At 39.1% G+C, this 16996-nt stretch overlaps 1 protein-coding gene across 4 annotated transcripts in view; it reads right to left on the reverse strand.

The window, feature by feature from the left end:
- TLK1 (tousled like kinase 1) overlaps positions 1 to 16996 on the reverse strand; it is a 171138-nt gene that overhangs the window by 8837 nt on the left and 145305 nt on the right. For all 4 annotated transcript variants that reach the window (XM_003254252.4, XM_030802753.1, XM_030802751.1 and 1 more), the window contains 6 exons: positions 15706 to 15803; positions 11907 to 11988; positions 7237 to 7328; positions 7065 to 7154; positions 6739 to 6908; positions 6423 to 6558 (listed from right to left, as the gene is read on the reverse strand). In XM_003254252.4, coding sequence (XP_003254300.1) covers positions 6423 to 6558; positions 6739 to 6908; positions 7065 to 7154; positions 7237 to 7328; positions 11907 to 11988; positions 15706 to 15803 — 668 coding nt within the window. The remainder of the gene's footprint in view (positions 1 to 6422; positions 6559 to 6738; positions 6909 to 7064; positions 7155 to 7236; positions 7329 to 11906; positions 11989 to 15705; positions 15804 to 16996) is intronic.

Consider the following 16996-nt stretch of genomic DNA (forward strand, 5'->3'; position numbering starts at 1 on the left):
CAACCACAGAAATTGACGTCAAAGTAACTTGGGAAAAGATGTCCACCAAGATTTAGTGAATTTGAGACCAGAGAGACAAAACTAAATATTTTAAGTTTTTGAGGATGAAAGGTAATTTATAAGAGCAATATTATATGTGTATTCTAAAATACATGAGTATTTATGGTGCTATCCAAATATATCAAATACAGTTCACCCTTGAACGATACAGGGGTTGGAGGCACTGACCCATGCAGTTGAGAATCCATGTATGATTTTTATTTATTTTTTTTGAGACCAGGTCTCACTGTGTTGCCCAGGCTGGAATGCAGTGGTGCGATCACGGCTCACTGCAGCCTCGATCTCCAAGGCTCAAGTGATTCTCCCACTTTAGCCTCCCAATTAGCTGGGACCACAGGCACACACCACCGTGTGGGGCTAATTTTTTAAAAAAATGTATACAGACAGGGTCTTGCTATGTTGCCCAGGTTGGTCTTCAGCTCCTGGGCTCAAGTGGTCTTCCTGCTGGGATCGGAGGCATGAGTGAGCCCCTGTGCCTGGCCACATGTCTAACTTTTGACTCTCCCTAAAAAGTTAACTACTAGGCTGAGCGTGGTGGCTCACGCCTGCAATCCCAGCACTTTGGGAGGCTGAGACGGGTAGAACACGAGGTCGGCAGTTCAAGACCAGCCTGGCCAACATGGAGAAACCCTGTCTCTACTAAAAATACAAAAAAATTAGCCAGGCATGGTGGCAGGCACCTGTAATCCCAACTACTTGGGAGGCTGAGGCAGGAGAATCGCTTGAACCTGGGAGGCAGAGGTTGCAGTGAGCCAAGACCGTGCCATTGCACTCCAGCCTGGGCGACAGAGCAAAACTCTGTCAAAAAAAAAAAAGTTAACTACTAATAGCCCACTGTTGACTGGAAGTTGACTTACTGATAACATGAACAGTTAATTAACACATATTTTATATGCTGTATCATATACTAAATGCTTATAGTAAGCTAGAGGAAAAAAATTGCCATTAAGAAAAATCGTAAGAGAAAATCACTATTCATTAAGTGAAAGTGGATTATGACAAAAGTTTTCATCCTTGTCATCTTTAGGTTGAGTAGACTGAGGAGGGGTTAGTTTTGCTGTCTCAGGGGTGATAGGGGAGAAGAGATGAAAGGGGAGGCAGACACAGTGCAACTTTACAGACATCATAATTTGTTTTGCTTTTTCATATAGTATCAATCCTTCTTCCACCATTTGCTTTAGTTTCAGTGCCTGTATTATAGAAGGGTCCATATCATAAAAGTCAAAAGCAATGTCTTGACTAATAGAAACCCTTCTGCCAGGCTGTCTAATGTCAACTTGTTTTCTGGCAGTGCCTCTTCTACCACTAGTTTCTCATCATCTGGCACCAGTTTGGAAGCACTCATCTCCATCAAGTCACCTTAATTCCTCTGCAGGACTGTCTTTTAGCTCTTGAATTTCTCCAAGATCCATATCTTGAAACCCTTCACCCCACCTTCTTTGCCATATCCACAGTCTCTTTCATGATTTCCTTGACTGCCTCTGTCATAAATCCTGTGAAGTCATATGCAACATCTGGACACGGTTTTCTCTTGCAGGAATGTACTCTTTCAGGCTTGATGGCTTTCATGGCTTTTTCTAAAACAATGATGACATCTTCAGTGGTGTAATCCTTCCAGACTTTCATGATGTTCTGTCTACTGGGGTCCTCTTTAACAGCACTGACAATCCTTTCCATAGAGTATCATGTGTAATGGGCCTTAAAGTTCCTTAAGACCTCTTGATCTAGAGGCTGAATTACAGATATTGTTGTGTTTGGGGACAAGTAGATGGCTTCAGTATCTTCAGTGTTAAACTCATGGGCTCCTAGGTGGCCAGGGGCATTGTCCAGTATCAAAAGAACCTTAAAAGGTGGTCCCTTATTGGCAAGGTACTTCCTGACTTCAGGGATAAAGCACTGATGGAACCAATCCAAAAAAAGGGTTCTAATTGTCCAGGCCTCCTTGTTGTATAGGCAAAACACTGGCAGCTGGTATTTATCTTCTCTGTTTGAGGCTCCAGAGTTAGCAGCTTTATAGGTAAGGGCAGTCCTGATCATAAACCCAACTGCATTTGCATATAACAGTAGAGTTAGTCTGTCCCTTCCTGCATCAAATCCTGGTGCTCACTTCTTTTCCTTACAAATAAATGTCCTTCATGGCATTTTTATTTTCCAGAATAGGGCACTTCTGTCTGCATTAAATTATCTGTTCAGGCAGCTATCCTTTCTCCTCAAGTATTTTTTCTTTTTCATTCATTCATTCATTCATGAGACCGAATCTTGCTCTGTTGCCCAGGCTGGAGTGCAGTGGTGTGATCTTGCTCACTGCAACCTCTGCCTACTGGGTTCAAGCAATTCTCCTGCCTCAGCCTCCCTAGTAGCTGAGACTACAGCATGTACCACCACACCCAGCTAATTTTTGTATTTTTAGTAGAGATGGGGTTTCACCGTTGGCCAGGATGGTCTCAATCTCTTGACCTCGTGATCCGCCCGCCTTGGCCTCACAAAGTGCTGGGATTACAGGCGTGAGCCACCACGCCTGGCCTCAATTATTTTCTTAATAGCATCTGGGAACTCTTGGTTGGCGGGAGCTGTTTCTCCTGTTATCTTGACATTTTTAAAGCCAATCCTTTTTCTAAAATTATTAAACCATCCTTTACTGGCATGAAATTCTCCAGCTTTAGATCCTTCACCTTCCTTTTGCTTTAAAATGGTCATATAATCTCTTTTTCTTTTCTACTTTTGAGACAGTCTGGCTCTGTCACCCAGGCTGGAGTGCAGTGGCACAATCTCGGCTCACTGCAAGCTCCGCCTCCCGGGTTCATGCCATTCTCCTGCCTCAGCCTCCCGAGTAGCTAGGACTACGAGTAGCTGGGACTACAGGCGTGTAGTTCATGTAACAGACATGTTCTCACTCTGTTACCCAGGCTGGAGTGCTGTGGTGCAATCTGGGCTTACTGAAATCTCCACATCCCAGGCTCAAGCAATGATCCTCTTGTCTCAGCCTCCTGTGTAGCTGGGACTACAGGTGTGTGCCACCACATTTGGCTAATTTTTGTATTTTTATGTAGAGATGGTGTTTTTCCATGTTGCTCAGGCTGATCTTCATCTCTCAGGCTCAAGTGATCTGATCTGCCTGCCTCAGCTTCCCAAAAGTGCTAGGATTAGAGGCATGAGCCACCATGCATGGCTTGCATTTTCAATTAGAGATAAAAGGGTATTTTGCAAAAAGTACAAGGTTTCGCCAGGCACGGTGGCTCACGCCTGTAATCCCAGCACTTTGGGGAGGCCGAGACGGGTGGATCATGAGGTCAGGAGATCAAGACCATCCTGGCTAACATGGTGAAACCCCGTCTCTACTAAAAATACAAAAAATTGGCCAGGCGTGGTGGTGGGTTCCTGTGGTCCCAGCTGCTCAGGAAGCTGAGGCAGGAGAATGGTGTGAACCCGGGAGGCGGAGCTTGCAGTGAGCCGAGATTGCGCCACTGCACTCCAGCCTGGGCGACAGAGCAAGACTCCGTCTCCAAAAAAAAAAAAAAAAAAAGTACAAGGTTTCTGTGCCTGCTGACATAGCTGCAGTGACAGCTTTACAAATTTCTTTTTTTAACAATGATCTTTTTGTTGAATTCATTTATCTTGGAATGGTGGGCAACTGCACCTGCAGACCTCAATCTATGTGGTACATATCAAGCAATTCAACTTTTTCTTGTAATGTCATGATTTTTCTCTGATCCTTGAGAGCACTTCCATCATTACTGCTGTTATTCAAGGTTGACAATATTGCACTAAACATGATGAAAAATATTTGAGAATCACGAGAGATTACTTTTTACTGCAATAGGCCTTTTACTGGACAGATTAATTGCTCACGTGGAAGAGATTAGCATCACAGATACTCAAAACAGTTGAGCTCCTTACAATAGCAACAAGATGTAGCTACAAAATTATTACAGTACACAGTATGTGGTACAGTTAATTTTATGAAGTTATTATTTAATTCGGCATCTTTACGTTTGTTTACATTTCTCTCAACTGCAAATAGCACCAGGTACAGTCTATGTTTGTATACGTGTTTTGATAAATTTTAACTTCTTATAATAGATTTGTGTACATTTTATGGCAGTAAACGATAAAACAGATGAGTATCTACATATATTTCATGCCTTCGTGACATACCTTTATCTTAATTTTTTCAGTTTTTTTTTTTTGAGACAGAGTCTTGCTCTGTCGCCCAGGCAGGAGTGCAGTGGCGTGATCTCAGCTCACTGCAACCTCTGCCTCCTGGGTTCAAACAATTCTCCTGCCTCAGCCTCCTGAGTAGCTGGGATTCCAGGCATGCACCACCACGCCCAGCTAACTGTTGTACTTTTAGTATTTTTAGTAGAGACGAGGTTTCACCATGTTGGCCAGTCTGGTCTCGAACTCCTGACCTCAAGTGATCCGCCTGCCTCAGCCTCCCAGAATGCTCGGATTACAGGCATGAGCCACCGTGTCCAACCAATTTTTTCAATATTTCTAGGCTACATGGTTCATCAGTGAGATTTTTCAAACTGTTGGAAATCTCCAAAAAATTTTCCAATGTATTTATCGAAAAAAAAAAAAGCCACATAAAAGTGGACCCATGCATTTCAAACCCATATTATTCAAGGTCAGCTGTACATAGCTAAACAACTAATATGACTGTAGACATAAACCAATTTTTGGACCACAGATTTCCATGAGAAATACATTCCATGTTCCTATGTAACAATGCCATTATTGTATCTCCTTCCAGTACAGCCCCTGAAACATAAGCTCTTTGTCCCTCCACCATCTGTAAAAGGGAAATTTCCTTGTCCTTCCCTATACTAGTGAAGCCAGAGTGAGAGAGAAACAAATAATGAGAATGTCCTGCAGAGGAAGAAAAATTTACTATTTAGAACATGGTTTTCAAGCTATCTTCCATGGAATCTAAGATTCTACCAAGATGCTTTGTTTTTGTTGGTTTTATTAGAATAAGATTTTGTTGTTAAAAAAAAAAAATGAGCCTTGTTGCTAAAAGAAAAAAATCCAAAGACTTTGAGAATATTGACTTTCAGGGGGTTACCAGTTTGAATAGTTTTCTTAAAACATGAAGAAAAAATTCATGACATTATTATCTTATCCATGTTCCTAGGAAATGCCACAAGCCAAATTTAAAATTTTAAAGTGGCTTTAAAAGAATACACGAATATGACTAATCCCTGTTCATAAAAGTGAAATCTATACAAACAGTGGCATCGTGTGTAACTGGTTATGATGTGCTCAGGTTGTGTGAACACTGCGCTGGAAAACCTGAAGTCACATTTATGTTTGTAGTCACAATCCTGTTTCAGTGAAGTTGAATGCAGTTATCTTTCTTCCCATTAAAATGTCACTCTTTATGCTAAACTAATTTTCTCTGAGAACTAAGTTTGTTTTGAAATTTTATAGTTTATGTTCTCCACTTTGGTGAATTTAACAAGTTTGAAAATTCATACTGAAGTAGTTTTTGTTAACACGTAGGTATACTGAGGGGATGACAGTCATTTAGATTTGAATCTATGAATCTGTGATTATATCTAAATTTAAATCTATACATATCAAGTCTTTAAAAGGGATTTCTGAAAGTCAAGTCCAAAGAATATGCCAAATTTATCTTCCATTCATAACCAACAAAACATCCATCTTCCACAAAAACCACCAGCCAGGTTCAGTGGCTCATGCCTGTAATCCAAGCACTTTGGGAGAGGCAGATCACTTGATACCAGGAGTTCAAGACCAGCCTGGGCAACAAATTAAGACCTTGTCTCTACAAAAAATTTAGATTAGCTGGGCATAGTGGGTGCGTACCTGTGGTCTCAGTTACTCAAGAGTAAGTGGGCAGATCACTTGAGCCTAGGAGTTTGAGGCTGCAGTGAACTAAGATTACACCACTGCACAGGGCAAGACCCTGTCTCAAAATAAAACGAAGATCCCTGCTACCATATAACCTCCATAGAGAGGGCTTGATGCTTGCAGTTTTTGCTTGCAATAGTTAAAATATTATATTAACATAAGTATATTTATGATAAACATCACCCTAACAAACATTGTAGAAGAAAACCCATGAATGAATTCTTCCTGTTAGGAGTTTCTGACTCGCAGGTACTAAAGTCACTTGTTAATGCCAGGTCATTCTCTCTCCAGTATGCTGTTATTTGCAGTTAAGAACAGATAAGAAAAGAGGAATGACCACGGAAGTCTCCCTCTCAACTAAGAGCTTTAATATCAGTACCTTTACCACAGTAATCTTAATGGCTACATGGAAATAAAAAAACACTAAATTATCATAAAAGCACTGGGCACTAATCTAGACATTCTGATGTTTTTAGTAATACACTTACCAGTAAGTGCCTGCCCCCTGGGAAGTTAGATCCATTCCATCTACACCATAGCTATCATCATCCATAATCTTGGACAGACCAAAATCAGTGATTTTGATTTCACCACATGCTGTTCCATCTACCAGTAGGATGTTTCCTAAGAATAAAATATAAGATTCTTTTAATGATACATACATGAAAAACATAACTTTAATAACTTCTAATTTTACTAGTATTCTACTGATGTCTTAAAAGTGAAACCAAAAAACATGTTTTCAGATAATGACTTTTAAAAACTATACTCGTTTAAAAAAAATTGGACAAATTTCATAATTACCTGGCTTAAGATCATAATGTATAATAGGGGGTTTGATCTCATTGAGATATCTTAGTGCGTTTACAATCTGCATTACAATAGACCTAGCTTCTTTCTCTGACATTAACTTGTGTTGCTTCAGATAGAAATCCAAGTCATTGCCTTCACAGTATTCTAACACTGTACAAAACCTACAACAAGGAAGAGAAAAAAATTAGACATAAGTAATATCCAAGAATTCAGAATCACAATGGGGAAATGGAGAGTATTTATAACATCAACACAGGATGAGGAAAGAGAAAGCAAGCATATCTTTCCTTAAAAATTAAACCTTAATATTCACTTACGTATCTGTATCCAAGGAGAAATAATCATAGAGTTTAACTATTCTGGGGTGATCCAGTTCTTTGTGTATTCTATACTCTCTGCAGGCATGTCTACGAGAAGACAGTGTATTAATTCTCCATGATCGTTCAAAAAATACTCAACTTTAAAAAACCATAAAGTATTAGTATTTACTTGTGGTAGTTTTCTTTCTTCTCATCTCTCCAGCTTTTATTAAGCTGATGTATCTTCACAGCAGCATATCTTTGTTCATAAAGGTCAAAAGCCTAGGATTTCAAGTCAAAAACAATTAAGATGAAAGACCAATTGAATAGCTGAAGAGATATTTTTTATTTTGGTGATAATTTTTGCAATAATATGGAATTAGGACAAACCCTACAATTATTAATGATCTTCTCCGCTAAGACTATATATAGTTCAATGACACTTTTATTATCAGAAGACAGAAATTCCATGGTAATAAATCAGAGAAAACCTTAATGTAAATTTTCACATTAAATTTTATAAATGCCAATATACTGAATAAAAATAAAACAATAAAGCTATTATTTGTTTTTTTTTTTTTTTTTGAGATGGAGTCTCGCTTTGTCACCCAGGCTGGAGTACAGTGGCTCAATCTCAGCTCACTGCAAGCTCCGCCTCCCGGGTTCACGCCATTCTCCTGCCTCAGCCTCTCCGAGTAGCTGGGACTACAGGCACCTGCCACCACGCCCGGCTAATTTTTTGTATTTTTAGTAGAGACGGGGTTTCACCATGGTCTCGATCTCCTGACCTCGTGATCCGCCCGCCTCGGCCTCCCAAAGTGCTGGGATTACAAGCGTGAGCCACCGCGCCCGGCCTATTATTTGTTTTTAATATGGACTTACTCCTGTATACTAGTAGTAAGCAGCCAGGAAAACAGATGACTGTGCCACTTTTTTTGTAGGTTGGATAAAACCTTTAAAATCTATCTTTTCCTAGCAATCCCCTACTTCTTTTTCACTTTTTAGAAAAATTAAAAAGTTCCTAACAGTTATTTTTCTAACTGTTGAAAAAAATTCTACAGTTATTATAAAACTGTTCAAACATATACACAAGTAGACTACTATAATGTGCCCTTATGCCCCACCATCCAGTTTCAAAAATTATCAATAATTTTGCCATTCTTGTTTCATTTATTCCCTAGTACCCTTGCATCCCACCCTCCCCAACCAGAGTATTATTAAAACAAATACATTATTTCTCCCAGTAAACACATCAGTATTTAAATAAAAATAACCACATACCATTATGACACCTAACTACATCAGTAATAATTCCTTAATCTCGTCTAATACCTAACCTGTCTTCAATTTTCGCTGGTGGTCTCAAAAATAATTTATACTTGTTCAAATCACCAGCCTATTTCTTAAAAACACAGAATGATCAGTGTTTTAATAGCTTTACATGCCTTATGTTTTTTTAAAAAACAATGAATACCATTAAAGAGACATTTAATAATTTTGGTTCCATTGTGATTTATACACAAAGGTGCCCCTTTCACTTAAAAGCTTACGTATTTATTAGAAAGAAGGTCCCCATTCCCTGCCATCAATTCAACCTAAAAATAAGCAGGAGGGGATAAGCAGTAAAGTGACTACTTTGGTACAAAACTATAAAATTATGAGATCAGATATAGTATAGCATTCTCTTTGCAATCAGATTAGCTTATTAGCTGAGTGACTCTGTGCTAATACCCTCTCTGAGCCCCAAAAGTCAGGGTTATTGAGAGGATTAAATGGGGGTAAAACATATGAGGTGTTTAGAATACTACATGGTACAGCCAAGAAACATTAGCTAATTACATATTATTATTAAGGGTTAAGTGTAAAGAAACTGAAAAGAATAAAAATAAGTTTATGTAAGGGACAAGGCAGAACAAATCTATAAAGAATTCAAAGGCAATCATAGTAAAGGATAATTGAAGAAAAAACTAAGCAAGCAATAAAAAGTCATTATCAGAGTATACTGATTATAATAAATTATATATAACACATCTTCCTCCCAAGATTTCAGGTGAGTAGAAGTATACCTTTCCATAAGGTTAATATGGCAATCACTCAGCAACTGACTCAACATCTCCCATCCTGGTATAAAATACAACTCTTTACTTTTTACTTACAATCTGCTTTTTGTCTGGTTGTTTCCCAACAGACCTGGCAATCATGAAAGGGCTTTAAAGGGCTTAGAGAATGATGTCACTAGTATTTAGGTCAGTATAGAAAGTTCAAGTCACTGGGCCCCAATCTGCACTTTCTAATCTCTATGTAAGCCTCTTCTAAAAAAGTCCTACCTATGAGGCTAAAACAGTTATTTAAAATACAAGCAGGCAGTAGCAGAGGGTTGTTATGAAGGCTCATGGTAAGTTCATAAGCTCAACAATTTTTAGGCCATGCTAATGCTAACTGCACTTTTAGTGACTTTTAGCTCCCAGCTGAACTACCATGATAATCTTTTCTACCTTATGGTAAGCCTACTTCACCCATTAAGTGCTTAAGTATAAACTATTATTAGTATCAGAGAAACGGGAATTGGAAGAGAGCCCAAAGATCACTTTTGATGAATGAGGAAGGTGAGGACCCTGACGTGTAATGCTTATCTAAGTTAACAAAATAACAAAAAATAGTGCATGGTTTAACTGATACCAGAACTGAAGTTCTAATTCAAATCCCATAATTTTTCCAAGTCAGAAGCAGAAACGAGAAGGGCATAGTCTTTGTCCCGTGCAACAGTCAGGATTTTTCTCTTTTCTATTTTTTTTTTTTTTTTGGAGAGAAAGTGTCTCCCTCTGTCCCCCAGGGTGGAGTGCAGTAGCACAATTCTGGCTCACTGCAACCTCCCATCTCCAAGGTTCAAGCGATTATCATGCCTCAGCCTCCGAGTAGCTGGAACTACAGGCATGTGCCATCATGCCCAGCTATTTTTTTTGTATTTTTAGTAGAAACGGGTTTACCATGTTGCCCAGACTGGTCTTGAACTCCTGAGTTCAGGCAATCTGCCTGCCTTGGCCCCACCAAGTGCTAGGATTACAGGTGTGAGCCATGGCCAACAAGCAGGATTTCTAATAATCTTATCAGCTTATCTTAGCCACCTATGTTCTATATGACTTACATGTGAACTCAGTTAATCACTGCAACAACCCTATAATGTAGGTATTGTTGTTATTCTCAGAAGGAGGCGATGAGTCAGACAGAGATTTAAATAAGAAGCCCAAATTAACAAAATTAGTAAATAGCAGTCAGGATTTAAACCTAGCTGTCTGGCTTCAGAACCAAAGCTTTTAACCAACTACGCCAGTACGTAATGAAGCACAAAGTATTACAAGGAGCTTATAAAAAGGCACACCAAATCTATCTGAGAAGATGCAGAGGGTCAGGGAAGCTGTTTAGAGGAACCAAAGATGAGCATATACCCTTCACTAGGACGTCATCCTAAGAGCAAATGGGAAGCTACTGGGGCTTTCAAGTAGGACAGATGATCAGGTTGCCTTTTATAAAAAGTCCACTCTAGTTGCAGTGTACAAAATAACTTGAGAAAAGCAATGCCCAAAAGAAGACAATCAGCTATGAGGTTCCGGAAGAAGCCTTGAGCTAAGAGACACAAGGGAAGGGTCATGGCTGAATTTAGGAGAACTTAATGACATTAATAATAGCAGGAACTAGGGACTTATGTGAGGGGAGGGGAACAAAGGGAAAGGAAGAGCATACCATGGTTTTTGTGTTTTTTCACTTGAGGGACCAGGCAGATGAATGGCAATGTTATATACTGAAGTCAGGGAAGTCAGAAGCAGTGTTAAAAGGCATTTTAGAGGAGAGGAAGATAACTTCTATTTCAAATGTGAGTCTCCAGTACCTATGAAGCACCCACATGAGGTACGTCATGTATACAAACACACTTTGAGGTACTGAACTCAGAAAGAAAGTGTGAGCTAGATATCACCTGGGGGTGACACCAAATAGATAACCCAGTGAATGAGAGAGGATAAAAACCTTCTTAAGGGAGAATACAGAATGATAAAAGGGACCTTAGGAATCCAGTATTTAAAGGTTAGGCTAAAAGATACAACGTAAAGTACAAAAAAAAAAAGAAAGAAAGGCATAAAATAGTGAACATGGGGAGTAAAAATGCTACATTTATACATACGCATTTGAGAAAGGGACTTGACGCAGGTAGAAATTTGGATAAATTCAGGACATGTTAATACTTCAGACATTTTTAAATTAAGGGGTACAATCTTTCTATAAGTGTACTGTATTAAATGGCTACCTGCCTATCTTGATTTAAATAGCTGTTACTCTTTGTATTGGACTTGTTAATGGTGACTAGGTGTCAAATATCACAGGGACTGTGCAGGTGGCAAGGACAGTCTTTGGATTCTGGAAATAAGACAACAGAAGCCACAACAAACCCTTTTTTATAATGAGGACATATAATCAATAAACTAAAAGACAAGTACTTCTGTTTTTTTTCTTTTTTTAGACAGGGTCTTGCTCTGTCACCCAGACTAGAGTGCAGTGGTGCAATCATAGCTTATTGCAACCATGAATTCCTGGACTGTGCAATACTCCCACCTCAGCCTCCTGAGTAGCTAAGGCTACATGTGTGCGCCACCACACCTGGCTGATTTTTTTTTTAAGTAGGGACGAGGTCTCACTATGTTGCCCAGGTTGGTCTCAAACTTCTGGCCTTAGGCACCCTCCCATCTCCCAAAGCCCTGGGGTTACATGTGTGAGCCACCATGCCCAGACAATGTAAGTACTTCTTAACCACATACTCCTATATCCTTGCTACATTAGTGTAAAAAAACAGAATAAAACATACATTACCTTATATACTTCACTAAAGCCACCTCTACCAAGCAGATGAAGTAATAAATATCTTTCATTTAATGTTGGGTGATCTTTGAACCTTAGAGGTGAGGGCAAAAAACAGACATATTAAAACACACACACAAAAATTCCTTCTACACTGAAGTTCTACTCTCTTATTCTCCTCCTAGCTATTTATTTCTCAGTTACTCCACTGCTAATTTCAAATTTCATTCAATATTTCTTGGCCGGGCGCGGTGGCTCACGCTTGTAATCCCAGCACTTTGGGAGGCCGAGGCGGGCAGATCACGAGGTCAGGAGATCGAGACCACAGTGAAACCCCGTCTCTACTAAAAAATACAAAAAATTAGCCGGGCATGGTGGCGGGCGCCTGTAGTCCCAGCTACTCGGAGAGGCTGAGGCAGGAGAATGGCGTGAACCCAGGAGGTGGAGCTTGCAGTGAGCCGAGACTGCGTCACTGCACTCCAGCCTGGGCAACAGAGCGAGACTCTGTCTCAAAAAAAAAAAAAAATATTTCTTTTCATTCTCTACCAGTCTACCTGCATGACTACCACCCATCTTAAGGCTTTGGTGCTCACAAAACTTTTATAGCTCAGTATTCAGGATCAATGACCAATTATAGCACTCTCACAAAGACCTAACAATTACTGCATTGCCAAGAGCTTCATAAAATCCTTTATGTACTCAGCAGGAATCACTTCTCTGGAAAAAAACAGACTTTTATATTGGGAGTTATAATCAAGCTTTTACAGTATTGACATATGATTAAACATAATTATAAACTGGACTTCATCATTAAATTTTACTGTCTCTGGACTTTTGTAAAATAAATCAACCACCGATTTTAAAAAGATTTTTTAAAATTAAAAAAAAACACTCATAGGTAATACTACTACTATTACTAGTTATAATTTACTGTATTTGCCATATATAGGCTGAGTATCCCTTACTGAAATACCTGGAACCAGAAGTGTTTCTGATTTTGGATTTTTTTTTTTTTATTTTAGGATATTGCCGACTGAGCATCCCTAATCTGAAAATCCAAAACCTGAAATGCTCCAATGAGCATTTCCTTTGTGCATGACCTTTGAATGTCATGTCAGTGCTCAAAAATTTTCAGATTTTAGAGCAGTTTACATTTCAGATTTCCAACATTGGGATGTTCAACTTGTGCGTTTTATGCTCTCACCTGTATTAACTCATTTAGTTTTCAACCCACCCTATCAGGTAGGTCCTATAACTATGTCTATTTTATAAATGAAGGTACTGCTGCACAGAAAAGTAAAGTAACTTGCTTAACAGCTAATAAAAGGCAGGACTTAGCAGAAAAATGTGGTTCCAAAATGTACACTTTCAAAAAAAAAATGTTAGCTTTGCAATGCTAATACACTGTATTTTTTTATTTTTATTTTTATTTTTGGAGACAGAGTCTTGCTCTGGCTGGAGTGCAGTGGCACGATCTTGGCTCACTGCAGCCTCTGCCTCCCGGGTTAAAGTGATTCTTCTGCCTCACTCTCCCGATTAGCTAAGACTACAGGCATGTGCCACCATGCCTAGCTCATTTTTGTATTTTTAATAAAGACGGGGTTTCACCATATTGGCCAGGCTGGTCTCGAACTCCTGGCCTTGTGATCCGCCTGCCTCCGCCTCCCAAAGTACCGCGATTACAGGTGTGAGCCACCATGCCTGGCCAAAATACATTGTATTTTATTATTTTTTTCAAGATCAATTGACTCTGGATTTGGTAATTAAAGCTTTTTCTTGAGAAACTTGTAGATATAAGAAATTTCTGCTTAGTGTCAAGCCACACTGTAAAGCTTTAACAGTTGATTTTATTTTCATCACTGTAAGTCAGATCCACAAAATTTGAAATGTAATTTTCGGAACAGTTAGTCTTAAATTAGTTTTGTACCATATGCTCTATTAGATTTTTTTTTTTTTTTGAGACAGAGTCTCACTTTTTTTTTTTTTTTTTTTTTTTAAAGACAGTCTTGCTCTGTTGCCCAGGCTGGAGTGCAGTGGCGCAACCTCCGCCTCCCAGGTTCAAATGATTCTCCTGCCTCAGCCTCCCAAGTAGCTGGGATTACAGGTGCCCACCACATCACCGGGCTAGTGTTTTTACTTTTAGTAGAGATGGGATTTCACCATGTTGGCTAGGTTGGTCTCGAACTCCTAACCTCAAGTGATCCGCCCACCTCAGCCTCCCAAAGTGCTGGAATTACAGGCATGAGCCACCACACCTGGCCCCTCACTTTTTTTTTTTTTTGGAGACAAAGTCTCACTTTGTCACTCAGGCTGGAGTGCGATCTAGGCTCACTGCAGGCTCAACATCCCAGGCTCAGGCGATCCTCCCTCCTCAGTCCCCAAGTAGCTGCGACTACAAGTGCATGCCACCATTCCCTGCTAAGTTTGTATTTTTTGTAGAGACAGGGTTTTTCCACCTTGCTCAGGCTCGTTTTCGACTCCTGGGCTCAAGCGATTTGCTTGCACTGGCCTCCCAAAGTGCAAGGATTACAGGTGTAAGCCAGCACATCTGGCTTTCATTAGAATTTTAATCTGACATAATTTAGGTTATTCCATAACTATATTATTTCTTTCCCTTCACACAATGATCTGTGTATTTATGAATTATACATACATAGACATCACAAGAAGGCCTTTCTAAGCAAGATTTTCATATTTCACACAGAAATTGGCCACTTCCTATTCTGATACTTGTATTAACTCACGAAGCTTTAAACTACATGAACAGTCAAAGATGAAGTGTAAACAGAAACCTTTCCTCTCTTTTACATCAATTAAATCCAAGTAGTACCTTGCTTAATTTCTACTTCTACGTCTTGCTCAATTTGTCTTTTTCATGAAGCTCCCACAAGCCCACAGATATTTTCTTTTCTTTCAACTGCTTCAACATACACTATCTATGGCACTCATTCTGACAACCGATTAAGAACACAGACTGTAACCTGTACTTTTCCATTTCTCTCCCAATTCTTGCATAATGTGGGACACATGGTTTACTGAAATACTTTTGGTTGAAATAATTGCTCCTTCACTACCATAACATTAACTTTGGTATTCAAATATTTATTAAGTGCCTGCCATATGTCAGGCACTGGTCTAGGCTTTACGGATACAGCAAGAACAAAACGAAGTCCTTGCACTCATGCAGCTTACATTCTAGAGGGAGGAGACAAATAATAACTAAAAAATAAATTTATAATTCCAGATAGTGATCCAGATATTCAGAAAATATTAAGCAAGGTAATGATATTAAAAGAGGAAATGAAGAAGCAGAGACTGCTTTTTTTTTTTTTTTTAAAGAAATGGGGGTCTCACTATGTTGATGACGCTGGTTTTGAACTCCTGGCCAAAGCAATCCTCCTACCTTAGCCTCTTGAGTAGCTGGAACTACAGGTGAGCACCACTGGGCCTGGCTAGGGACTACTATTTTAAATAGGGTGATCTAAGAATGGCCTTTCTAAAGAACATCTGGAGTGAGATAAGTAATTAAGCCAATTAGGTGTTTAGAGAAGGAACATCTAGGCAGAGGAAATGGTAAGCACAAAAGCCCACTGAGATGGAAATGCTCTTGACATGTTTAAGAGAAGTGAGGACAGGGAGGTGGCCAGGGACCAGATCATAAAAGGCCTTCCAAGCCATGGGAAGGACTTTGGATCTTTTCTAAGTATGATGAGACAACCCAAGAAGGAAATATTGTGTTTATGTTCTATACGGGGGGGCCGGGGGGGTAGTTTTAATAATATAAAACTGTGAAATGCAAATAATGACTTACTGTGAATTATCTTCATTGTTTATTCTTTTCAGCTCACGTATGTGAAGATTTCTGACTCTTTCCAAACGTTCAAGTTCTGCCTGGATTTCTGCCTCTTCCTGAAAATGAAGAGAGGGGACTATAACAAGCTCAATTTATTTGCGATATAAAAAAGATATTTTTACCCATGCATCGGTTTTTTACAGTGATGGGAAGAATAGTATATTACAAAGTACCACTGAGTTAAAAGATCAAAGTGCTCTTTTCAATGCCCAAAAGATGGAACGAGATAAGGCAAAAACCTATTTTAAGAAACCATCCTCCACATGAAAATCTATACCTAATGAGATGCTGGGTTTTATTCTGTACTACAAGAAATCTATTTTTATAATGTATATACTGAAAGGTAGTTGAAAACTGACATAACATAAAATGAGCTATTTCTAGTCCATGCAAATTTTAATTTAAGAAGGAATAATTTACTAGTAGAAAACAAATAAAATGAAAATATTTTATAATAGTTAAACATCATTCTCAGTAAACTATCGCAAGGACAAAAAACCAAACACCGCATGTTCTCACTCATAGGTGGGAATTGAACAATGAGAACTCGTGGACACAGGAAGGGGAACATCACACTCCGGGGACTGTTGTGGGGTTGGGGGAGGGGGGAGGGACAGCATTAGGAGATATACCTAATGCTAAATGACGAGTTAATGGGTGCAGGAAATCAACGTGGCACATGGATACATATGTAACAAACCTGCACATTGTGCACATGTACCCTAAAACCTAAAGTATAATAAAAAAAAAAAAAAAAAAGAGGAAGAAAGAAAAAAGCAGAATGATTCTTCCTACACCTTACAGTGTTTGGAGTACAAATACAAACATACATACACACACACACACACACACACACACACACACACACACACACACACAATTGACCACTCACTTGCAATCCTAAAGATACATTACAACAAAAAATTTATAGATTGCTGTAGTAGGCCCTAAGGTATCAAAGCAGATGTAAATAAATCTTAAAGAAATTTAATAATCGATATAAATATTTTGATAAATACAGTTTTGTCTTAAAATATACTTTTAGACTAGCCACCAAAACAAGTACACATATCACTCATGTCATTCATTCATACACACACACACACACACACACACACACACACCCATACCCCTTTGTCTATACAAATTTGAATACTACTTAAAAAATGGATAAGACTAGGGCTGGGTGCAGTGGCTCACACCTGTAATCCCAGCACTTTGGACTTTGGGAGACTGTGGCGGGCGGATC

Source organism: Nomascus leucogenys, chromosome 22a, assembly GCF_006542625.1.
Source record: "Nomascus leucogenys isolate Asia chromosome 22a, Asia_NLE_v1, whole genome shotgun sequence".
NCBI lineage: Eukaryota > Metazoa > Chordata > Mammalia > Primates > Hylobatidae > Nomascus > Nomascus leucogenys.